Below are 27053 nucleotides of genomic sequence, written 5' to 3' on the forward strand. Positions count from 1 at the left end.
TAGGGTCAATGAACTTTGTGCATATTGGGGGTATTTGTTGAATTTCCATCGTAAACTTTGAATGTTTATGGAGCTAGTTCATAAAACTGGGACATAAAGAGTAATCAAGTATTACTGAACATCCTGTGCGAGTTTCATGTCACATGACTAAGGTCGAAGGTCATTTAAGGTCGATGAACTGTGACCATGTTGTGGGCAATTATTGAATTGCAATGTAACTTTGAAAGTTTATGAATATAGTTAATGAAATGTGGACATAGGGGTAATCCAGTATCATTGCTCATCTTGCACAAGTCTTAGGTCACTTGATCAATGTCAAATGTCATTTAGGGTCAATGAACGTAGTAGTATATTATTATACAAATGGTGTTTTGTGTTAATGATTATTTTATAGTCATTTTCAAAGTAGCACTGCTGCTATTAATACAGGCGAGACTCCAAGAGGCACTCCACTTATTTTGCCTCGCTCTCGCTTTTTTCTTTATGCTGGCTTCCAATTTTACGGGGTACACCTCCCCCCCCCCCCCCCCCCGATTTGCGCATGAAGTATTGTTTATCACTACTCAATTTAGGGAGAGTTGAAATGCGGGTCAGTGCTGATTAGATTATATATAATTCAATTTAATTTTTAAGGATATTTTTTTTATATATTTGTTTATGATTCACATTTGAGGATCAGCTCAAACACTGACATCAAAATATATTTGAAACAAAATGAGGGCCGGAAAAAAATATCCGAAGTACGTCCCCATTATGCTGAAGAGACGCTAACTAAAAATATGTCAACATTCAAACATTAGCATTCATGTATAATAAATATCATTACTATCTTGCTGTATAAATAAGTATATGTGTTGAAGTGTTTAAAATGTCATCAAACATCACCTAAAGGGCGACTCGGCTGATTTCATGTTCAAACGAGACAATAAGAATTTAATATGTAGTCCAACAATGAAAAAAATGAAAAGAGGCATAACTTGTATAGTATGTGTATGTACAGAATGGGATGAACTTTATTTAGGCTCACTGCTGGTAAACAGAATGCTGAATATAAGCTTCACCTTGTCGATATTAAAGCGGAATGAAACCTTTGGCACAAGTGGGCTTGTGTGGAAAGAGAAAAAATCAAAGAATAAGATCAAAGAAACTTTGAGAAAAGTCAGACAATAATGAGAAAGTTAAGAGCATTTGAATATTGCGATCACTAATGTTATGGAGATCCTCCCATTGGCAATGCGACAAAGATGTGTGATGTCCAGCTACGTTTAATCCACCTCTATGGTGATGTCACATGTGAAAACTATGAAATGCCCCCCAAATGTCTCTTTTTGCTCTTAAGATGATACAAACTCTTATCCATAATGTATTCTTGGAAAATCTGTATTACATGCCCTCTTATAGAAAGAATACATGATCTACTGATAGATGTGATAAAAGAGGCAGTTTAAGTGAATTATATACAAAAGCAATGGCAAAGTTGTTCACAATCATGTGACATCAAACATCTTTGTCGCATTGCCAATGGGAGGATCTACATTACAATAAGGACCTAAACTTCAAATGCTCATAACATTCTTAATATTTACTCATTTTTTCTCAAACTTCCGTTGATCTGTTTCTTTGATTTTTCTGTTTTCGCACAAGCTATATAATTCCAAAGGTTATATTTTCAGTCAAGCCATGTACTTGAGACAAGGAAATCTATAAGATTTTTTTAAATAAAATTGTTTGTTTCATTTTATTCTCTATCAAATATAGTGTTTATTGCTTTGTTTATTAACTCTGTGTTCATACAGAAAGAAAATATATGACGTGATGTGAAGTTGTTCAAATATTAAGTGCCTATTGCGGTAATAATTCGGTAAAGTATTTGATTAACGAATATAATAAAAACTTAAAGGTCCACCCCAGAAAAAAAGTTTACTTGAATATATATAGACAAAAATCCAACATAGGCACTGAAAATTTCATCAAAATAGGATGTGACAGAAGAATATTATGCAATTTTACAGTTTCGTTTATTTTTCACAAAACATTGATTTGCACAACTCAGTGACATGCAAACGAGACAGTCGATGATGTCCATCACTCACTATTTATTTTGTTTTTTATTGTTTGAATTATACAATATTCCATTTTTTTTACAGATTTCTTAATAAGAACCAACTCGACTGAACCATGTAGAATTAAACAATGTTAATTCCACAAGTTCAGGGAGGAATTAATCGTTGTTTCACTTGACAATGAGGCGAAAGTTAGAATATTTCATTTTGTCATAATAAAATACAAAAGAAAAAGTGAGTGATGTCCTCAGTTCCCTCATTTGCATACCGACCTAGGGCCCGGGACACAAAGCTTAGCAATGATCGTATAAAATTTTTCTACGATTGATTCCATTGACTACAATGTACAATCAATCGTAAAAATCAAACGTACGATTAATCGCTAACCTTTGTGTTACGGGACCCAGGATGTGCATATAACTGTTTTGTGCAATTAAGCGAAACTTTGAAATGTCATAACTTTCATATTTTACATCCGATTTTGATGAAATTTTCAATGTTATGCTTGTTGGATTTTTTATTTATTTATTTGTTCAAATCAACACATTGATGGGGTGGACTTGTCTTTTTAAAGACTTCTATGGACGCATGAAAGCTGAACGCAAAGTTGCTACATGGCTCGAGCTGTGTGTGTTGAATCATCATGGACAGAGCAAAGTTTGAGAGAAACATTGCTTTTTAATGGGACGTAAAATTCTTACGCCAAATTAAATTTGTGAAAGGCACATTATGAATGTTGTGAAAAGTGGGATTCTCTGTTAAATATTCAATGTCATTGTTTTATTACACACACATTGTCAAATGCTAAAGCATTATTCCTAGTGAATAAAGATTCAAGAACAATGACACATTTTTAAACGTCTTTTTTTCTTCTCCTTTTCTTCCCTCTGTCCCTAACGAGCACCACCTTTATGTGACCTTACACGTAATGATAATTACAATTTCGAAAGCCTATCTTTAGATCGGTAAGTCCCTCAAAAGTGAATTCAACTAGATTATATAATCATACACTTTATAAAAATTGTTGATATTATAATCCCAGGCGCCGCGGAACGGTTTGTACAGGGGGGGGCTGACCATGCTAAAAACCACAATCATTATGGTCATTTTTACGTTTTTGTACACGGTTTTGGAAAAAAGTGGGGGGCTGAAGCCCACCCCCCCCCCCCGCCGCTTCCGCGGCCCCTGAGTCCTTCCAACTGTGAGTGAAGACGAAATTTATATGTTAATTAATTTACTTTTCTGAAACTGTACTTAATGGTACGTAATGCCATGTTCATAAACAACAATAACAGAAAAGGCAGAGTAAAAGAAATAATACGGAGAACTGCCTCATTGAGCACAAGGAAGAATTCTTTTGTGCGTGATTTTTATAATCTATTCGTCAGTTAGTAATTAATCTTTTCATTATAACAGATGCCGGAAATTACATATTTATTTATCTCGTCTTTATTTCAGTAAGCAACACAACAGATGTCAGTGGATGATCTTGATGTAAGTGAGAAATCGATGGCGTTGCAAATACGTGAATAGAATTGTTCGGGGAACTGGAGAACAATTTTCTCCCCCAGAAATAAAAAAAAATGTATATTAATTTCAAGTTTTTTAATGTTTGAATGAAAAAAATCAGGAATTGCCACTCAAATTAGGCATCCGAAAATTGCCCGAGTTCGATCTCAAAAATATTAAAACAGTAAATTATGTTTCATTTCATGTCGTGCGTGTATACCTTCAAGTTTTTAACTCAAGTCCCCGGGGGGGGGGGGCCACTTCCATTGACGAGTGGATACCATGCGCGACCACGGGGTCTCGAAAAGCACCCTAAACACGTATTTTCCATGTTCTGAAAATGCACCCCTTAGCAATTATAAGTATTGGCGTCTCAAACCCTACCCTTAAAAAGTATTGGAAACAAAACTATACTCTTGGCAAGTATTCCCTGAAATGAACCCCTAAACAAGTACAGTGATATTTTATTGTTGTGTCACGGGTCTGTCGGTCGTAGTTTACCTAATTTACACACCATTTGGTTTATAGTACGACCCCATCTTCCTCACCTCGCGCAAATCGGGACTCTAAACACGTAGTGTTGGGGCAAACAGGACATCCTTTATACAACATTTTAATTTTGTTTTATCATCCCCGCAAATTTGACCCCAAACACGTTGCTTTCCTAGCGAAATAGATACCCTTTTTTCATTATTTTAGTGTTTTTGACACCCTTATCACGTTACGTACGTAACGTGCCCTATCTTGAAAAAGACATCCTTTTTACGTGTTTTTTTGGTCGCGCATGGTATCCACTCGTCAATGTAAGTGGCCCCCCCGGGCTCAAGTCTTGCAACGCTCCATCCACCCCCCCCCAAAAAAAAAAAAATCACTATTACGGCCTCCATTCCGTTTTCTTCATGTCTACCTTTTTTAGTTTGTTATCCAAATGTATATATGCATGCTAGTTACTGTCAATTGCTTATTCAAACGAAGAAAACATTTCGAAAAATTCGTATTGCATTGAAACGAGCAGCGTTAACTCCATACACGTGTACGTATTACGTAATATTCTTAACATGTGTGACCTTGTGCCTGTCTCTCTCTACATATTGATTTGTGAAGTGTTTGGGTAACTTCTATGAAATCTCCCTCCTTTGTATTTTTTTGCTCAGTCATGGTGTAAATAAAGTAGTGCGTTTTCCCTTTAAATTCCAGTAGGAGGAAAGGAGAGGGAAAGGGAGAGAGAGAAGAGGGGGAGAGAGATAGGATGAGAGGGAAAGAAAGAGGGGAAGCCAGGAAGATGTAGAGGGGGAGAAACGGGGGAGCAGGGGTGGATTCAGGATTTTCCAAAAGGGGGGGGGGCAAATTTCTCGGAGGAAAATTTTGACAAGCCCAAAAACAAAGGTTTTCAAATTTCAACCACAAATTAAGGATATTTCGTACCCGAAAAAAATTGACAAGCAAAAAAAAAAGGTCTTCAATTGCAAAAGTAGGGGCACACCTCAATTTTTAATGGCATTTTTACATTACAAATTTTAATTTTGCTCCTCAAAAGGGGGACACGTGCCCCCCCCCCCCCCCTTGATCCGCGCCTGCGGGGGAGGGAAGGGGTGGGATATAGATGGGAGGGAGATGGAGGGAGAGATGGGGGTGGGAACTTGTCAGATCCACTGCGCTCTTCAAGAGCAGTGGCGTAAATAACATACAGCGGGAGACATTTAACCAATACAAACTCTTGAACAAACAGAGCCCCATGTTAAGAACAAGTAAAATTATCAATAAGAATGGTACAATTCTATGACAGACCCCATTCGACCAATCAGCTGATAGAATTTAGGCCAAAGAATTACATAAAAACAAATCCGACCAATATGTAAGCGTTACGTAACGAGGCCCCAGAACGCATACAAGGGTGATGCACCTCCACGCTTATCCTCACTCTCGTGGACATCTTTCCAACTAGAAGTCGACTCTCTCCCCCTCTCTCTCTCTCGAGCTCAGAGTTTCTGACATCGTCGACATCCACTTGGTCCTGCTCATCGACATCGCTAGACCGTCATCATGCCTCAGTACAAGCTCGTGTATTTCGATGTCCGTGCCCGTGCGGAGATTTCTCGGTATCTCTTCGCCCAAGCCGGCGTCGAGTACGAAGACTGCCGTCTGAATTCGGAGGAATTTGAAGCCATGAAAAAAGACGCATCAAGTAAGTCAGTGATACACAAATATCTATAGGAAAGTCTATCCCAAGTATATCTGCTGCATTTTCGTTTCTCTTTTTGTGAAAAAAAAATGTTTTGTCATTCCATCACGGACTCAAATCACCATTGTTGATATGATATTTCATCTTAATGAAACAAGGGGTGGGGAGTATTTATAATGATGTTAAAGGGATTTTACTGAAATTGTTTTTTTTTTAGATATCGTATTAATTGTTATTTTTATATTCATGTATTAATACCACCTTTGATATTTGCTCTCTCGATGCTACCTTTTTTTTTCAATCAATTTTCAAGAAGTTTGGCCCGCATGTCCGCCCTTCAATATAGCAATTTTAAAGATCTTAATCTTAGAAAGGCATCTGATACCATACCAGAGGTATAGTCTGCAGGCACAGACTCCAATTTAAAAATTGATCAACAAGTGGGTCTCCACGCAAAGGCTAGTACATACAAAACTTGCTCTTTCGGACCTTCAGTACACAATGCATTATAGGCTTTAACTCGAGAGAAGGGTTTGCACGGCAGACTATACCAGGGGCGGCACTAGGGAGCGAGCCCATAAAAATGCAAGGCTAATTACAAATGTAAATTGGGGTATAGAGACTAAGAAGCTTGTAGATGAATCTAAACTCTAGTTTTTTGTTTTTTTAATCAATATCTTAAGTAGGCATATTATTTGGGGTTTTTTAATTGAATGAATTTTGTTTCTATTTATTTCTTCAATAATTTTACTCATGATTTTGACTTTCAAAGTAGGCCTATCAATTTTTTCCCATTTGACCACAACTCGCAATTATCAACTTATCACAAAAAATTAATGAGAATAAATTTGGTTTTGGTAAAATAATTTACGTGTATCTTGGGTATTAAGCACAGTCACATTATGTGACTCACATAAAGATCCGGACTCTCCGGATCTGATCCGGATGGTCCGAGGAGAGGTCCGTGTTGGCGCCTTGGGCATCATTGGAGGACCGTGTTGGTCCTTGAACGTCCGGGAGGCCAGCGCGGCAGTTTTTGGCTGTCAAACCATCAGGCGTCATCCGTGGACTGCCGTGTTAGTAAAGCAATCCGGAATAGTCCGTGTAGCTGCCGTGTTGGTCCGTGTAACTGACGTGTTGGACGCCCTTATGATCCGTGTAGACGACGTGCTCTGCCGGCGTGGTCGTGTAGATCCGTGAAAAAGATGCCGTGTGTACTGTCATCAACGCTCGTCGACGCTTAATCCGTGATAAAACTATCCCGGACTATGCCGGCATTACCCTGTTGATCCTTGAGGATCCGTGTCGATAGTGTGACTGGGGCTTTACACGTAATACTTTTTGTGCAAATACCCCCTCCCCACCAACGAACACAAACACTTTATTTCCGAGCGGGTGTAAGCCTAATTCCACGTTTACCATTATATCTCATCACTTTTAAGAATACATGTATTTGAATATTTTCCATAAATGAAAGCCTTAATATATCACATGATAACACGTATTCTTTTTGATGATGTTGTTTTTGTCAGAGATACCGCTTGGTCAACTTCCGGTGCTTGTAGTCGATGGTGAACGAGTGATTCCACAGAGTCAAGCTATAGCCCGATATTTAGCAAAGCAATTTGGTAAATATATTTTTCTTTTTATTTAGACCGTGAACCACATTATACAGGGCGTTACACCTACGGGGGAACTTATTTTCAGGAATACTTATCAAATTTATCGTAATAATATGTTTTCGTTTCAAATTTGACACTAATGAAAATGAGAAGTAGTATTAGTAGAAGTATGAAAAGTCATCACTTTCAAGGGGGACACTTGGGTAAGAACGGTATATCTACATTACATTAGTAGTAGTAGCACTAGTAGTAGTAGTAGTAGTAGTAGTAGAAGTAGAGTAGCAGTAGTCTTAGAAGTAGTAGTAGTAGTGGTAGTAGCAGCAGCATTAGTAGTAGTAGTAGTAGTAGTAGTAGTAGCAGTAGTAGTAGAAGTAGTAGGGTTGGTAGTATAAGTAGTAGTTGTTGTTGTAGTAGTAGTAGTAGTAGTAGTAGTAGTATTAGTAGTAGTAGTAGTAATAGTAGTAGTAGTAGTAGTAATAGTAGTAGTAATAGTAGTAGTAGTAGTAGTAGTAATAATAGTAGTAGTAGAGGTCGTAGTAGTAGTAGTAGTAGAAGAAGAAGAAGTAGTAGTAGTAGTAGTTGAGGTCGTAGTAGTAGAAGTAGTAGTAGTAGTAGTAGTAGTAGTAGTAATAGTAGTAGTGGTAGTGGTAGTGGTAGTGGTAGAAGAAGAATAGCAGCAGCAGCAGTAGTCGTACAATGATTGATAATAACTGCATTCTTTCTGTATAGGGATGTATGGGAAGAATGTCAATGAGGAGACGACCGTTGATGTCCTTACCGATTGCGTGGCGGATATCTTTACCAAAATGATCAAGGTGTCTTTCGAGAAAGACGAGGCCACGAAGGTAAGGGTGTAGAAGTAACATAACATTACAAAATATGTGGTGTTTAACTGTTATACATAGAAGACCATACAATCATTGTACTCCGGTGTTAGATTTGTGGTGTTTAATAGTTCAACACTCATGCATGATACTACAACACCTTTGTTTGGTACTTTTGCACAGTTCAGTGTTATGTTCAAACTCTATGGTGTAATTCTTACACCGAAGGGTGTGGTTCTGTATAGAGACTCCAACTGGAGTCAGTTGTAATAATCCCGTAACACTATACGGGGTGCATCCCGACTTTCATTTTCATGAAAGAATTATCCAACTTATTTTCATTTTTTTCTTTATGTCATTGCATTGTTGTTTTAAATTTGGAGAGAGATCAATCTATAGTATTGCAATATTGGTCATCTTTACTTGGGCATTTTTTATTCTGGTTACGAAATCTCAATTTTATCATTTTATGATGGGGAACTAAAAACACTTCTTCCATGTCTTCGGGGAGGGGGGAGGCGATGTAAAATAATGTCAAAGTCCCATTCCTTAATTGACACTTGTATAGGCTTGAATTTTATCAATAATCATTTTTTATTTTACAGCAATTTCAGATTTATTTCGGCATTTGAAATTTATTACAGTCTCACAAAAAATATATCATCATTACTCATCTGAAAATGGTCGATGCCATCTACGTTCGCTGACGGGAATGTTTCATTTCATATCGCAAACTACAAAGATGGGGGGATATATGCAGTTTGCATTTCCCATCTATAATTTCTATATGAGGGAATATCAATATAGACTCGAGAAACAAATAAAAAAATATATATATATTTATGTCTCTGTCTTGGTGAATGCCTAATTATGTTCAACACTTTTCCGATTCACGATTTACTTGTAGAAAGAGTTGTCGAAAAACTTCATGGAGAAGGACAGCGTAGCCATTCTCACTTTCATGGAAACTACTTTGAAGAAAAACGGTGAAGGAAAAGGGTTCTTCGTTGGAGATAAAGTAAGATTTGTTTTAAATATATATATATATATATATGTATAACAAAAATAAAATTGGCATATAAGAACTAAAATAATCACAATTGGTTTAGTAAATGCCGTAGAAATAAAATTGTAGATTTTAAAAGGATAGCTCTCAAAATTTAAAGGTAAAGTCGCACTCTTCGTCAGTGCCCAAGATGTGAACAAAAAAAAGAGAATTCAAAATCTGTTTCTGAAACAGTCGTGAAAAACACGTCTGTTCGTTGACATATGGATTGTGAAACTCAGCTTTCAGTGAAATCAATGCGCCGAAGATGGAGATAGATATACATTATGATATACATCTTCATATATAAATAGGGAGATATGAATATTATGTTAATGAATATATCTAATACGTTCATTAATTATTATTGTCATTATTGTTACTCATCTATTTAGTTATTCATTAATTCACTTATTTATAACTCAAATCCTTTGTACCTGATTGATATTTCAAATGATCCTGGCTTCATTCGCCATTTCAGCCATGACTGATATGTTGCCAAATTAATCTCCTTTTTCAAGAGTAATTTTTTATGCAAAGTACACTGATGTCATGTACGCAAATCTAGCGTGCAAACACACCTTTTAACCTGTTTAATCTTCTCATCGATCATAATACTGCCTCCGCCATGATCCATAATGTTGGGAAAATAAATTATTTTCAGAGTGATTTTTTTATCATACGCACATTGGCGGCGGAAGCCAAAAAATTTAGGGGGGGTCCACCTGAAATTTTTGGATGGACACAGGTAAAAAATTTGACCAAAAAAAAAGTTTAAGGGGGGGCACCTGAATTTATGGGGGGAACGCTGAAAACAAAATTGACAAGCAAAAAAAAAAAAAAAGTTATCAAAAAAAAAAAAAAATTAGGGGGGACAGGACCCCCCCCCCTGCTTCCGCCGCCTATTCAAGAGTATGATAAATTGACATCACAAATGCAATCAAATCATTATATCTCACTATTTTCTCCATCAAGATGACCCTAGCCGATATCGCTGTCTTCACCCTGAGCGAAATGCTGGACAATGGATTCCCAGGCCTGATGGACAAGTACCCCCTCTTAAAAGACTTCGCAGGGCGCGTGAGGGCGCAACCTAAAATCGCCGCTTGGATCGCGAAGAGACCGGAATCGTCTTTCTAAACGCATCGAATTTCATACAGACTTCATTTACAGAACGATCTCAGTGACTGCCTCTTAAACATTTAACATGTTGTACGATAAAAGTGATGAGCTTTTTCCACAAGACACTTTTCTCCATATACTTCAGAGAAAACACACAATTTTCCAAATGCTTTACAGCCAAGTGTCTGGTCTTGTCAATTGAAATCTGGTGTTTGTTGCACAAAAAACTGCGTTTAAAGTAAACGCAAATTAAGAAAATCAAACGTAGGCCCCCAATGAGTGTTTTTGATTGAGTGGAAACAAAGTGGTGTTTGATCACATCTCTTTCTGTGATGTGCCTCAGATCTGTCACCCACATTTCATATTATAGGAGAAGCAGGTGGCTTCAAAATCGGTTTAATCCATATTTTGATCAAAGGCAGGAATCAATAACCTAAGCCGTGGCCGAATGGTCTATAAGGCGCCTGGCTATACATAGAAAGTCCGGGGTTCGATCCCCGGCCGCGGCACCTATGCCCGTGAGCAAGGCATGTAATATACGATGCTCTTTTGCCCTGCTTTCAAATAAATGGATTTGCTTATATGCATTATCGGTAACTTGGTGTGCACTTGTTTAAAAAAAATTACCTAATTTTCAATGAAAAACGGATTTACCGCCGTTTGAAAATATCAAAGTGTGGGCGAAAAGGGAGATTTGGAACAGAGGCTCTTACATTCACAGGGGCCACGGAACGATTTTGAAAGTGGGAGGGGGCTGACCATGCATTTCTTTTACCGTTTTACTCTGTTTTTTCTAGGTCACACCCCCCCCCCCCGCGGCCCTTGATTCATTGTTAAGAGGCAGTCTTGCCAAACCTAGAAATACCGTTACGGAAGATTTAATCAGATAAGAAATTAATGTGAAAAACCAAACGGCTGAACCAAATATTTTCTTACGAGACAAAAACATGTTAACAAAAGTTTTTCGCTGAGTCATTCAATCTGGAAGTAAACACTGAATTTACATTAGAACGGATCTTATTAGCACTCCGTAAGGGTTGGCAACTCTTCAAACTAACAAACAAAATGTCCAAACACATTTGAACTTGTTTGTTTTGTACGGAATCCGGAATCTCCTATATTGCATACATAACCACATTATTGCTGTATAGTTTACATTATATATAAAGAAGGTGAGGGAGAGTGTAGGTATTTTACAATGAAATGCTTTTTTTGTACTGACTATACATACATAATTTTGTATTTGAATAAAGAAATGTAAAAAGATTCATAATATTATGCTGTCATTTTGAGTGATTGACTCCTATCTTTCCTAATTGATTTTGTGATTAATTTGTCTTGTTAAAAGTAAAATCAGCCAATTATTGGAGGATATTCAGTCAAAAATAGGATGTCGAAATTTACATACGATCTTTTATCTTTTCTTTCTGATAGCACATTTGTGATTTATTTCAAAGCCCACCCCAACAACGTTAGGTTTACGCCGCAAATTCTTACAGCTAAATAAATGTAAGAAATAATAAGCTATATATATATATATATATATATATATATATACCCCATTGTTCTCTTCATTCATTTATTTCACAACATATTTAAATACAAGAGTTGCCAAAGCTTTTGTTCATGTATGATTTCTCACATTTATATGTATAAATATATATATATATACCTCGATAATGTCATACACACAGAATTTTAACCAAATTATATTTTTGAAAATTTTGGGCTAGAGAAAATGTCCCCCTTTCGACTTACATGCCATTTTATTCTAGCCAACAGCTGGTAAAATTGTTCTTAAATGTTACCCAACCAAATATTTTAGTTTAAAATAATGAAAATGCAAGTTAGACGTGTGCTGTGTGTATGTGATGTGATGTATTATCATAGAAGTGTAAAATCTAGGTCTTGCATAACGGTTCCGAGTACGTGTGTTGGTTTATAGATTTTGTGCAAGAGTTCTGTTTGCACATGCATCCAGCGATCCCTTTCATACGTTATTTTGCTTCGTCATCCAGAGAAGTTTGTGAAAGGTTACCGAGCAGAATGTAATTCACGGGCTACAGGAGACGTGACACAGCAAAAAATACAGTGAAACAAGCTCGATCACAAAATGGGTATAAAGAGAAAACAAATTAGAAAATGAATTGGATGGAAGGTGGGGGAGAGGGCAAGGGGGTGGAAAAGGGAGAGGTGGGGTGGAGGATATATAGGGAACATCGTGAGAGAACATGGAGAACGGGGGAGGGATAAAGTAAGATGGAATTAATCGAGAGAGGGGAGAGGAGGCGGAAGCGGAAAAAGCGAGAGGGAAAATGAATTATAGAGATCTCCCTCTTCCCCTCCAATTATTATAGAGATCTCCCTCTTCCCCTCCATCCTCCCCCCCCCCCCCCATCCTTATCTCATTCCCTTATGCCACAGGGCAAATCAAATGATCAACTTTTTGTACGTCCGACCCCCATTTTTCTCAAGTATACGTCACTTCATAAACTGAACAAGTCATGGTCCTTTGAGAACATCACAGACTGTCAAAAGTACAAGAAATCAAAGACAGAAAATTTCATGAAGGTCCCACGTATAGGGGGTCGGACGTACATATTTTATGGAATTGCCCCACACCCTCTCTGTAGGCCTATCAATCATATAATATTATTCAGCTGTGATCATCTTCACCTCACCTTAATCTCCCCCTCTCTCTCCCATGCATAGCCTATATTATATATATTCCACCTCTAACCCCTCACCCTAGCCCCCCCCCCCCCTCCTCTGTATCTCTCTCCAATCTCTCCCCTCCTCCTTTCTTCTTTGTCTTTATACTTTATATTATATCTGATCTCTTAACCCCTTACACAACTATTCCCTCGCCCCTCTCCCAGCAATTAGTGCAGCCCAAGCCCCACCACGCCCCTTTTAACTAACACGCACAAATCCTTTATTAACACACACGATCTCAAACAAAGCAAAAACAAATATGCTTAAATTAGTCAAAAACCGAGCGCACTGAATAACTGTTCACTCCGCCTGCCGACCACCACCAAGGAAACACGGGTTTTCCCAACGCTCCGTACCTCGCATCACCGTCGACATCGCATACCGCGCCATCATGCCTCAGTACAAGCTCGTCTACTTCAATGCCCGTGGTCGTGGCGAGAACGCCCGACTTCTCTTCGCCCAGGCCGGAGTCGACTACGAGGATTGCCGTGTGACGTCAGATGAATTCAAAGCCATGAAGGGCGACCTAGCAAGTAAGTGCATATACCAATCAGAACGATTTGTATCACAGAATCACTTTCAAAATGACTGAGGATGGAAAGAAAATGTCCCCGGGGGGGGGGGGGCTTGCAGTTGGATGACCGCCTTTATGATACATGTATTTCTAGCAGTGAGCAAAATAAAACAAGGGGAGAAACGAGGAAAAGGAATAAGAAAGGAAATAGAGAAAGGGGTACATTAAAATATACAATCCAAATACATTAATGGTCACCAGTCCTATATATAGACTAATTATGTTGGACGAATCATTATCCGTCCGATTTTATTGGGATATTTCGCGTTCAGCTCTGGTCCAGACTTTGAATGCTCATGATGATTAAAGGAAAAGTACATGTCTAACTTCGTATTCAAATAATAATGAAAAGTCATTCTGGACTAGATGATGCTAACTAGATAATAGACGTTAATTGGTAGCGCAATTACCTCACTTGTTCTCTTCATCACTATGATTTGATTTGGTCTGTTCTATACGCAAACATTATACAGAGTTATCATTTCATCATTGTTATTTTATATGCACTTATGTTCACAATTGTTGTGTCAATCAGCGGTTACAAGTTGGACTTTGCATTTTGCAAGGAAAGTTGGCGGAAAGAGGGGTCGAGATCGAGAGGGTCTATATATACCCAAAAAAATAGATGATCATTGGACATGCACCGAATATAGGCATGTTTGAGGGCGAGGGTGCTAGTTCCGTTATAATGGTTTTAACAGCAAGATAAAAAAAGAGTCTTGATAACCATTCAAAAAAAATATATATATGTATATTTCAGTATATAGGCCTAAATTAGCAATATGTCGAGAATACGACAGTAATGATTATAATGTGATGATACCCTTTATTCGAGATATATAGACGTTGCTAAATCAAATTACTGCCCAAATTCCATCTGTGTTTTTTTTCAGTAGTCCAGGTAACGCTTCACGATTCGCAAATGTTGGCGCCATTAGTGGATGGGTGTGGGATTGCCCCCCTCTCTCCCCCTTCTCTTATGCATTCACTCAAGAGTTTTTATATGAACCCCTGCACTCACACCCTCACACACACACACACACACACACACACACACGACCTCACACCCCACCGAACGGTTTATCGCCTAATTACCAACTCGTCTACTATCATGGTCTATCATCAATTCGTCCAATATCCCCGTGGTCTAATTGCCATTTCGTCTAATAACCAGTTGGTCCAATAGCCATTTAGTCCTTAAACCATTTGGTCTAATTGGATTAGTGTTACTTGGGTGAAATGAATGAACAGAAAATGGGTATTAGACCAACTGGTTATTAGACGAAATTGCCATAGACGAACTGGTGATTAGACGAAGTGATTATTGGATCAAACGGTTGTTAGACGAAATGATGATGGACGGAATTGTATTAGACTAAACGAAGGTAGACCGTGTGATGAGTGGACGAATTGGCAGTAGACGAAATGGCAGTATTTACCCACAAATCAGCATACGCCCCACCCCCACACCTCCGGGCACCAAAGTTGTCATGTCAACCATGAAATCTGCCGATCATGTCATATCTACACACGGCGTGTATGTACAAGGACGATGCTCCAATTTTCTTTTTGTTTACTTGTTAAAGTGAAGCACGTCTGCCTGTTTGCTCAAATTAATATCGGTCAAAGTTTGAATGATGAAAAGAGAAGCACATTGAATTTGTTCCATAATGCATGCACATTGGTATCCAGGGCCAGATCCAGGGGTGTGGCTCAAGGAAAAGTAATTGATATTTGTGGAAAAGAACCAAAAAAAATTGTGTTTGAAATAAATACTGGACAAAAATCGAAGAAATTCGAATGCAAGGGAGCGAACCAACCGAGATTCCTATTGGGGCGTTTTTTTTTTTCATTTTCTACAGTGAATTAAAGGATGGCATGCACACTTTTTGAAAAGTTTTGTGAAAATTTTCAGCGAAAAAATTTAATTTTTCCGAATGTCTGGGAGGGGCAGCTGCCCCACTACCATAGTCGTATATGCTGGGGGCTATTGGAGTGATGATTTGGTCCCCCCCCCCCCAATTTGCTTGTCACATTTTTTAAAAGAAAGGTGTGCTCCTTGTGCCCATTCATCTGGTCAGTCCTGCATCCTCCAATCTGTTTTTTTAATATGGTGTTTAAAATGTTTAAGGTGGTGTGAGGTTTTTTAACACTACTTTATGATAAAGTGGCAGGTGGCATGTTTAAAATATCAAGTCATTTATGTTTTTTTGCTTCATGTATGATGTCTGCAAGACATCAAATGGAGTACTTTATTGCCATCTTTTAAATGAAAGATATATATATATATATATATATAGTAAAGAAATGGATGAAGAGAACAAAGGTAGGCGTAGCTTAAATCAAGGTTCCCCAGAGCTATCTACCCTTTGGAAAAATTGGTGATGCCGAAAAAATGTCTCTGCCGGGAATCGAACCCGGGCCCCCAGCTTTGAACGCCGGTGCCTTAACCACTAGACCACAGAGACGGGTCAGTGGCTAGGGCGACCCCGATCCGATTGACCGTCAGATAGACAGATTTTCGACACCATACCAATTATAATTTCCTTTGTCGGGTGAAGGTGGGTTTTGAACAATGACAAGCCGCCATGCGTCAGCTGGATCAAAGCTATTGCTTCGATACAGTACACGTATGGGAGAATACATACAAATGTGTAAAGTTATACATTTAAATTTAAATAAAAAAGAGTTGCCAAAAGCTGTTGTACATGTATAACTTTACACATTTTTGTATGTATTCTCCCATACGTGTACTGTATCGAAGCAATAGCTTTGATCCAGCTGACGCATGGCGGCTTGTCATTGTTCAAAACCCACCTTCACCCGACAAAGGAAATTATAATTGGTATGGTGTCGAAAATCTGTCTATCTGACGGTCAATCGGATCGGGGTCGCCCTAGCCACTGACCCGTCTCTGTGGTCTAGTGGTTAAGGCACCGGCGTTCAAAGCTGGGGGCCCGGGTTCGATTCCCGGCAGAGACATTTTTTCGGCATCACCAATTTTTCCAAAGGGTAGATTTAAATAAAAAAGAGTTGCCAAAAGCTGTTGTACATGTATAACTTTACACATTTTTATATATATATATATATATATATATATATATATATAATGTACATATACAATGTACAATATATATATACATATGTATATACACTGTTAGAAAATGTATCCTTAAAATCAAAGAAGTTCCTGCAGCAGAGTCTCGAGAACACCTGTAATCTTACCAGATTGCGTAATCTTACATTATATCATGTAAAATTACAGGAAATTGGTATTTGTTGTATGGAACCTTACAAGTTTCATTTAATAAAACACCCTTTTCCCCTTTTTAAACAGACCAGTTTTATGAATTTACAGAATGATTTTGCTATTGCTTTTGGATCTGAAACATGAAAATCCGACTTGACACACGCTTTTTTGTTGGGGGGGGGGGTAAGGTAGTGCAGTTATAATACTTTCTGTACATGCATGATTCAGCAAAAATGAATGTTCACATACGAACGAATAAAGAAAGGAAAGGGACTTCATGCGAGGAAGGAAGGAATAAGCCTTTACAAAGCAGCCACATGTATATGTTTTCGGTGGGCAAATAAACTCCATTGTTACAGGCCTATATAATCCTTAAGTAATGATTCGACTTTCTGGTTCATCGACCACAAAATAAGAAAAAATGTATTTATGGGAATGATGGGTATGGAGTTTTGGGCCAAAGAATGATGGATATTATAATTATTATTATTTATATACTGCGCTTTTCCCAGAATGGCCCAAAGCGCTTACAACAAGAAAAAGAAATTGTTACAACTATAAAAATGAAACCTTACAATCCTAAAAATCTGGATTGGAAAAAAGAAAGGTTTTAAGTCCCTTTTTAAATGAAGCAACAGATGGTGATTGTCTAAGAGTAAAAGGTAAGCTATTCCAATATTTTGAAGCGGTTATGGTAAAAGTCCTATCTCCAGCCAGTTTCTTAGTGGATTTATAATTTTCACGAAAAATTTCTGACTATTTTATTTTACATTGCTGCCCTCTGTAGGCAGTCATGGCAGTAGTGCGTCCCAAAAAAAACTATACACTTTTGAAATGGCTGCCAAATAAAAAATATATCACTTTGGGGGAAAACACTTACATATATGGAAGCCAATAAAGTCAACTTTAAAATGACACCAAAAAGTTGGAAAACTATTCATGCTTGAGCGAGCACTGCCCACTGAAACAAAGGGTATGAAAATTAGGGTGGGCAGGAATTAGCCTTCCAATTTCTTTTAGTTTTTGAGATGCGAGTCCCTTGGAACTTGCAAAGTTGAGGATGTTTTGATAAATCAATGATCAAGCATTATCAATTTAGGTTTTTAGAGCAAATTTTAAGAATTATTAAATTGAAATTTAATGTATGAGTGAACATGAAATACAATTTTTCACTTTTTAAGTGGATCTCAGCAATGTGTTCATGGAAGTCAGAATAGGGATAGGACTTAGGTGGGGGAAGTAGGTTGACGGGATATGGGTCAACAGAACACTTAACCCCCCCCCCCCTCTCTCTCTCTCTACCCCTTTCACCCCTCCTGAGAGACTAGCCTTTGCTAGGGTGAGCAGGAATTAGCCTTAATTCCTTTTTTTTTTTTAGGTGAGTCCTTTGGAACTTGCAAAGTTAAGGGTGTTATGCTAAATTACTGATAAATGGAGATCCGTTTTGGTTTCTTAAGCAAATTTCACGAGTTACTAAATTGAAATGTAATGCATGAGTAAACAGGAATTGTAATTTTAGTGTAGCATTTTTCGTTTATTATGTGGATCTTAGCAAGTGTGCTTGTGAGAGTCGGAGTAATGTGATGGTACCTGTTACATGCAAAAGGATGAGATAGGGTAAGACTGGGTTAAAGGGGCATTCTTCTTTGTGTTCTCTTACAAATTACATGTCATGTACTCACCCCGCCCTCCTCCCCTTTCTTTCTCTTGGTTGGTATTTAAAACTTAAAATGCCAAGTGACTGATGGTTGATGGGTCTTTCTTTTCCATCGAATAATTTATTAAGAACTTGACTAATTATGATAATTTATGAAATCATTTATTGAAAAAGCTTAATGTTTGATTGAAAATTTATTGAAAAGGTGAATATTTGATTGATGACATTGATTGAGTTTAGTTACTAACAGATTGTTGATTGAATGATTGATAGATAAAAGTTGATGATCTAATTTTCAGAATTTATTATCAAATTGACAGTCCGCTTTGCACTTAATGCGTACATTTAATAGCAATCAGTCTCAATCTCAACAGGAGGGGGGAGGGACGGACCTGTAGGAGGGAGGCTAAACGTTCTGTTGACCCTTTTCCCATCAGCTTACTTCACACACTGAAGTCATTTCTTACCCCTATTCTCCTGACTCCAATGAACACACTGCTGAGACCCACATTGTAAGTTAAAATGCCTCACTAAAGATTGCAATTCATGCTCACTCATGCATGGAATTTCAATTTGATAATTCATGAAATTTGCTCTAACAATTTAAATTGATAATGAATGACCATCAATTCATCAGAACACCCTCAAGTTTGCAAGTTCCAAGGGACTCGCCTCTCAAAAACTGAAAGAAACCGAAAGGCTAATTCCTGCCCACCCTAATTTTCATACCCTTTGTTTAAGCGGGTAGTGCTCACTCAAGCATGAATAGTTTTCCAACATTTTGGTGTCATTTGAAAGATGACTTTATCGGCTTTCCATATGTATAAGTCTTTCCCCCCAAAGTGATATACTTTTTATTTGGCAGCCATTTCAAAAGTGTATAGTTTTTTTTGGGACGCACTGTAGATCAAATATATACATATATATATAGAATACATAATTATGATCTTTTAACATCCTTAACATGTTTCAATCATTAATTTTCTTTTCTTTTTTAATCAATGTTTAGAATTTATTTCATTTGTATGTATATGTTACTCCGTGTATCTCTTTACATGTATATATATTGATATGTATTTTTTATGACGGAAATAAAACAAACAAACAAAGATTATCAAAATAACAGGTCAAATTTCATGATTGTGAAAGAAAAAGAAGTTTTCTTTTGTCATAATCATGTTATCTTTCTACTAGTTAAGTTGACTTAATTGCTGAGCAGCTGAGATGAAAAGAAAAGAATATCACGGATCTGGATAAACTGCATTCGACTGCAGGGAGGATCAGACGATGCTACAGCTTTAAGTCCGCCCCATCCAACCAGAGCAAGGCACTGCTAAAAGATCTGGGTCCCGTTTTACAAAACGTAATGATTGATTCGATAAACCACAAGCATTGAAAGCCAGCAACGCCAACATTTAAAATGCCTATTCATTCAAAATGTTTTCTAGATGAAGACGTATGCTCATATATTGACAAATTTTGTATGCTCCTCTTTGTTTACTAAAGACATTGTGCAAATTTTCTGTTGAAAATGTTGACATTGATTGATTTCCATATAGGTGAGGTTGATCAGATCAATTATAACTATTTGTAAAACGGGGCCCCGATGTCCTGGATTCTTTCAACACCAAATCCAGTGCTTGTACCCCTCACTGGACATGTATATGAAGGGACCCGATAAGAGATGACAAATAAGAAGTATAATCGTTTTTATTTTTTAGATGACCGTAATAACAATTTCCTTCTCCTGATATCGCTCTGTTTCACCTTACAGAATGTCCTCTTGGTCAGTTGCCTGTGCTCATCGTTGAAGGTCACCCACCAATGCCACAGAGTCATGCCATCGAGAGATACCTCGCAAGGAAATTCGGTAAAGACATTTAACCTTGTATTTTTTAGAGGCCTTTGTTGCATTAAAATCAAGATCGTGTCACAAATCGGCGTATAGGTGGGGGCCTAGATGTGTACACTGAACCTCCACCAAAAGAAAAAAAAAAAGTCTAAAAGGATGCTATGCGAAATCATTTTCTGAATATTATCTTAAAATCTCTCACAAACTTATTATTTGATTTTAAGAAATTACAATTTTTTTTGTAAGCTAGGCTCGCTTTGCTATCCCCATACGTCATATTGTACCTCTTAAAAGCAGGGGGATCCATGATTTTTCGAAAGGGGGGGAGCGATTTTTCCCGAGGAAAAATTTGACAAGCAAAAAAAAAAGGATTTTAATTTCAAGCAAGCAAAACAAAGTCTTTACTTTCAAAGGGGAGGGGGCACACTTCTGTTTTAACGGCATGTTTGCATTACAAATTTTAATTGTGCCTCTCAAAGGGGGGGGGGGGGGCACGGGTCGTCTGTGCCCCCCCCCCTGGATCCGCCAGTGTTTAAAATGTTTGTCTAATTAAAATTACACCACTGGCGTCACATACCACTATCCATCGTTAACGCGTTCTAATAGTTTCGTCAAATGGTATTGCACGGCAGCAACCATTAACCAATCAAAACCGTCGTTTGATCTTTCAGATATGTACGGGAAGACTGCAGAAGAGACTGCCCGTATCGATGTGACGTGTGAATGCGTGGCTGATATCTTTACCAGCCTTATGAAGATGTTCTTTGAAAAGGACGAAGCAAAGAAGGTCAGTTCCCACTTTCACACCAACTAACAGGCAAGGGCGGATCTAGTTCTTAGCTATGAGAGGGGGGTTGACAAGTTGGTTATACTGTGACGATGAGCATCGACGTTCTGCGTCCTAAACCCCCTGCATTCCGTAGATCCGCAACTGTTCTGCTATCGCGATCATTCCCCTCGTCTTTTTTTTTTGGGGGGGGGGGGGTGGTAACCCCCTACACTGAGTGGCTTACCTATGGACGCTTTAAAGTGACATTTAGGGAGGGCGAGTTTTCTCCTTTTTTCGTCTTTTTATGTTGAATTATACAAATTGACATGATGATGACGTGGGTAGATACGTCATTTTGCCAGATCGACTTAAAAGAAATTGTGCGTCGACAAGGTGAGATACATTTATCTTGTCATGTAGATTTGTAACATTATGAAAGTCGACTGGGTGACACATGCCTTACCTATCCGATCATTTCGACATGCACCTTTATCATAAGTCAACCTGCCTAGACAGCGTATCTCTCGGTGTCGACGCATATTTTTTTTAAGTTGACTTGGCAACATAATCATGTTGCGATGTCGACATGATAAGGTCGTTAAGTTGACATGCGAAATGAAATATTTCACCGTCTTTGCAAGAAATAAAAGGTATTGTACTGAAAAAAAAAACCTTAATTGTTTCCCAAACTTAAAAAAAATTCTGAGAACGAACAAAACACTGCAAAAATGTGGTATTATTAAACTGCACCACTATATAGAGAACCAGACGAACCACTTTGTAACAAGTTTTCAATTTTGTTCGTTCAACGCCAATCGATTTTGTGGTATATTCAAAATTCAGGATGTAAATTTTTACACCTAATGAGGGCGTGGTACTTGATTGAAACTGACTGATTTATAATGGTGCTTTATGGGTCCCATCTTACAAAGTGTTACGATTGATCCAATCAATCGTAATTTTATGGAAATCCATCAGTGTCATAATTTTTTCTACAGAAAATGTGCAAAATGTCCTTTGTAACCATAAGAGAACACACCAAACTGTCAAGAAATCAATGAACTTATGGATATACATTCATATCTAGAAAAAAAAATTGAGCAAACATGCATTGTAATCGCAACTCTCTGTAAGACGGGCCCTAGATGTCTACAACGTTCCATGACTCTGGGAAGCGGGGGTGCCGGGGATGCTTAAATAGCAGAAATTTAACCCCCTTTTGGGGCTTGTCAAATTTCATTTGACCAAAATGACCTACTTTTGTAGTGAAAACCCTTTTTTTTTTCTTTTTTTTTTTGAAGGTCAAATTCAAACCAGCACCCCCTGTGAAAAACGCGTTCCCAGGCCCTGGTTGGTTCTATCAAAATTGTTATAGAATCTCATTCATATTATCGAAATGGAATGATTTAAGTGATGTCAGTTGAAACACAATGTATATCTCTATTATAACAAAACAGGCCGAGCTCGGAAAGAGTTTTGTAGAGAAGGACTCGGTAACTATGCTGACAGCCATGTCGAAGAAATTGGAGAAAGGAAGTGGATTCTTCGTTGGAGACAAGGTCAGTCATAAACCATAGCAAGCTGCTACTACTACTACTACTACTGCTACTGCTACTGCTACTGCTACTGCTACTGCTACTACTACTACTACTACTACTACTACTACTACTACTACTGCTGCTGCTGCTACTGCTACTGCTACTGCTACTACTACTACTATTACTATTGCTGCTACTGCTACTACTACTACTACTTCTACTTCTACTACTACTACTATTACTGCTGCTACTGCTACTACTACTACTACTTCTACTTCTACTTCTACTACTACTACTACTACTACTACTACTACTACTACTACTGCTGCTGCTGCTGCTACTACTACTACTACTTCTACTTCTACTACTATTACTACTTCTACTACTACTACTACCACCACCACCACCACTACTACTTCTTCTTCTTCTACTACTACTACTACTACTACTACTACTACTACTACTACTACTACTTCTACTAATTCTACTACTACTACTACTACTTCTTCTACTACTACTACTACTAATAATAATAATAATAAAAATACTGCTGCTACTACTACTGGAACTACTACTACTACTGCTGCTGTTGCTGCTGCTGCTACTACTACTGCTACTTCTACTAATACTGCTACTACTGCCGCTAATCCTTCTGCTGCTGCTGCTGCTACTACTACTACTACTATATACTTAGCAATGTTTGTTTTTTTTTTTCAATATATTTTCATACAAAATCAAATTAAAGAAAAAAAAGCAATAATGCCACATATTAATATTAATTTTGTTGATGTAGAATTATAAAGAAACGATTCTTTAGAGGTTACCAGAAAATAGTTTTCTAATGGGGGAATAGATCAATATCGACATCTCTGTCTCTTTATCTTTAAATGGGGAGTACACCTTACCAATAATTTTATCGTAAAAGTACCAGCATTTTTGTTAAAATATTGGTGGAGGTTAGAGGGAAATCCATCGAGGATTAAAAATAAGGTGATTAGATTTTTGTTGACGTCATATGCGAGCAATTTCCCCATATATCGTGTAGTAAAAAAAAAACAAAAAAAAACAATGAAATGCTATTTCTTTTTTAAATAAAATGAAAATGGTTCTTATTGTTACTTCATTAAATCAAATTATTTCACACCCGCTCCTTAAAGAAAAAAAGTCATGAAACTTTAGAAACCCGTGAAACCAGCTGAATCCATATCAAAGAGAAAAATCAAAGAAACATATTGGTGAAAGTTTGAGGAAGATTGAATGAATAATAAGAAAGTTATGAGCATTTGAATATTGAGATCACTAATGCCATGGAGATCCTCCCATTGGCAATGCGACCAAGATCTGTGATGTCACACAAGTACAACTCCCTCATTACTTTAGTACTTATTTCACTTATATTCTCACTTTTATAGAGTCTATCACAAGGTGAGGTGTTCTCTTTATGAGAGGACAAGTACAGAGGTTTCACAACATTATATCATTGATGAATCGTTTGGCATATGATTAGAATGAGCAAAAAGAGATGTTTTGGGGTATATTTTCAGCGTCCAAAAGGGGAGAGTTGTTCATCTGTGACATCATAGATCTTGGTCGCATTGCCAATGGGAGGATATCCATAGCATAAGTGATCTCGACATTCAAATGCTCATAACTCTTCTATTGCTAGTCTTATTTTACTCAAACTTTTGTTGATCTTATTCTTTGATTTTTCTGCTTTCACAAAAGCTAACTTGCTCCAAGAGTTTCATTCTCCCTTTAAAATAAGTGAAATTAATGTATTCCATAATTCCTAGCATATGGGACAACTGCTTACATAATATTAAGACGTCACAAATCAAGAACTTAAAATACTAAAATCTTTCATAACCTTCGATGGATTTTCCTGAAGCTACCACCAATATTTTGTATGATGTTTTCTTGTATTTTACAATAATCTTTTCGTCATGGTGAACTATTTTACATTCTTATCTTGTTTTAAACTCACTACAGATAACCCTCGCCGACATATCAGTCTTCACTATGACCGAAGTAATTTTCAAGAGCATGCCTAACGTAGCAGATATGTATCCGGCCTTGAAGAAGTTCAATGACCGCGTGAGAGCCGAGCCTAAGATTAAAGCGTGGCTGGAAAAGCGACCAGAAACCAATTTTTAAATTCGCACAAAGACTTCACTTAGGGAATGTAATATATGCACTATAAGACCTAGACAAAGTTAGAAAATTCATAATTGCAAAATATCTTTTAATTGTTATTGATGCTGTTTATACCACTGTATTTCCAATTGGTGTCAAAACTATTAGATTATTACTAATAGTCCAGTTATTATTATTATTGTTATTGTAATAATTAACATTCTTTTTATGTTAATAATAACAATAACAATAATAAAGATAATTTTGGAACTAATAATGAAAATATAATAATCAGAAAATGAATAATAGTAATTATGATAATGATGATAGTGAAATTACTGTTGCCATTATTATCATTATTATAATTATTGTGATTATAAATCACCCAGGCCTTTGACCTAGGGTATCTTTATTACTTTTGGTGAATTGATTACTGACCGGCTATACATGTTTCAAACCTGAATATGTTCGAGTAATAATATTGACACACGCATATTTACAGGAAAAGGCCACATTCACTGCCCATAGTTTTTCTAAAAATCCTCATATTTGCACGGGTGCCCGTTTTTTTTTAATCAAAACACAATTTACTCCAATGTCAATCACAACTTGATTTTCAACAGATTAAATGTGAGTATCAGGGACTTGTGCTTGATTTTGTTCAGTTACGGTTGAACGCAGCTCTTTGAGCAAAATGTCCCAGGGGGCTGTTTCATAAAGCTGTTCGTAAGTTAAAGAACGACTGGTGATCCTTTCTTGTGGTAAATGATATTCACCATTAAATTTTCATTGGTGAGTACTCGACGCGTAAGAAAGGATCACCAGTCATTCTTAAAGTCGAACAGCGTTATGAAACACCCAACTGGAACGCATACAGGGTCCCATTTAGCGATCAATCGTATAATCTTGATTTTCACGTTTGATTGTCAATCGCAGAAAATTGTTCCACGATGGTGGTTAAGCTTTGTGTTACGGGTCCCCGATCGCAACCTTTTTGTTCACTTTGACAACAGGGTTTCATTGTGATTGTCTCTTGCTTAGCCTCGTGAATTCTCCAAGGTGAAACCACTGCTATAGAAGTAGAGGTAATTGTTCATGATGTGTAAATAGATGTATAGAAATATGGGGAAAGCGAGAAAGAAGAAGAGTAGATATTTTACACAAAACTGCTATTGAAGTAATAAAACAACTCATAAAATCAAACGAATTTGTCTAAGTTTGTGAATTATTAAGTGTGATTTTTCTTAACGTAACCAAGCAAACGTGCACACGCTGTAGATACCAATAAATATGCATAATTCAAAGAGAGATATACTAACAATTTCATTTGAATCGGACTAGAAATATTTAAATTGATTTCGGGAATGTTGATGAGCCAAGCTGTTACGATACTGCAACAAATAACAATGAAAATTTAGTTTTAAATTTGATTTCCTTTTTTTTTATTACAGGAAATACATGTAGATCAACAAAACAAAACATCTTACATGTCTTAAAGAGTTAGATGTGCAATCCAAGGTTATGATATTAGATCCAAATAAAATCCAAGTTGTTTGGCGAAGATTCCTTAAATTACAGTTCACAATGATGGCGATGATGAAACAGATGTTGAAACACGATGAATATCAAGAGTCATTGTAACAAGTTGAAATGTCCGTGAAGATGATGTTGATGATGACAAACAGTCAATTTCAGCAATCCATGGGTTGAAAAGCGTTCATTAAAACAGCTTGATGATCTCGATGAGAACAGAGAAATCCTCTCTCAAAGTAACTGCAAACAGTTCATTGATGGCGTGCAAATAATTCCACTAGAAGATATATGTTGTATTCCAGTTGGAAATAAACTATGCTCTGACATAAAGTCTGGCGTGAAGCTCTGAGTTCTGATCTGATATGATGATGTCCTTGAAGAAACTGCCAGCTTATATACAAATTATTCACTATTCTGGAAGCTTCTAGTATTGTCTTTAAAAAGGACATTCTGCCAATTTCTAGAGCAGTCTAATTTTAGAAGACTCTTGAATGACCTCAGTGAAATTAACAATGTAAACAACATAGCTAATCCTATTGTCCTTTTCACTGCCACTAGCAGTCTATTGTCTGTTTTAGTGCATTCCAGAAATAACAAAGATTATTCGATCTCATTAAATACATTGCCTAACAAAGCTTTACTGAGACATTCTGGAATATTCTTAA

General features: G+C 37.2%; 2 protein-coding genes across 2 annotated transcripts; both read left to right on the forward strand.

Moving 5' to 3' along the window:
* Positions 1 to 4906: 4906 nt before the first annotated feature.
* LOC129281613 (S-crystallin SL11-like) lies at positions 4907 to 11640 on the forward strand. Its single transcript, XM_064113145.1, has 5 exons — positions 4907 to 5757; positions 7287 to 7382; positions 8106 to 8221; positions 9108 to 9218; positions 10221 to 11640. The coding sequence occupies exons 1-5, from the start codon at positions 5616 to 5618 to the stop codon at positions 10383 to 10385; spliced, it is 630 nt and encodes a 209-aa protein (XP_063969215.1). The 5' UTR covers positions 4907 to 5615; the 3' UTR covers positions 10386 to 11640.
* Positions 11641 to 13304: 1664 nt separating this feature from the next.
* LOC129282239 (S-crystallin SL11-like) lies at positions 13305 to 26058 on the forward strand. Its single transcript, XM_064113297.1, has 5 exons — positions 13305 to 13615; positions 20338 to 20433; positions 21087 to 21202; positions 22642 to 22743; positions 24712 to 26058. The coding sequence occupies exons 1-5, from the start codon at positions 13474 to 13476 to the stop codon at positions 24874 to 24876; spliced, it is 621 nt and encodes a 206-aa protein (XP_063969367.1). The 5' UTR covers positions 13305 to 13473; the 3' UTR covers positions 24877 to 26058.
* The last annotated feature ends 995 nt before the right edge of the window (positions 26059 to 27053 follow it).

Source organism: Lytechinus pictus, chromosome 18 (assembly GCF_037042905.1).
Source record: "Lytechinus pictus isolate F3 Inbred chromosome 18, Lp3.0, whole genome shotgun sequence".
NCBI classification, from domain to species: Eukaryota; Metazoa; Echinodermata; class Echinoidea; order Temnopleuroida; family Toxopneustidae; genus Lytechinus; species Lytechinus pictus.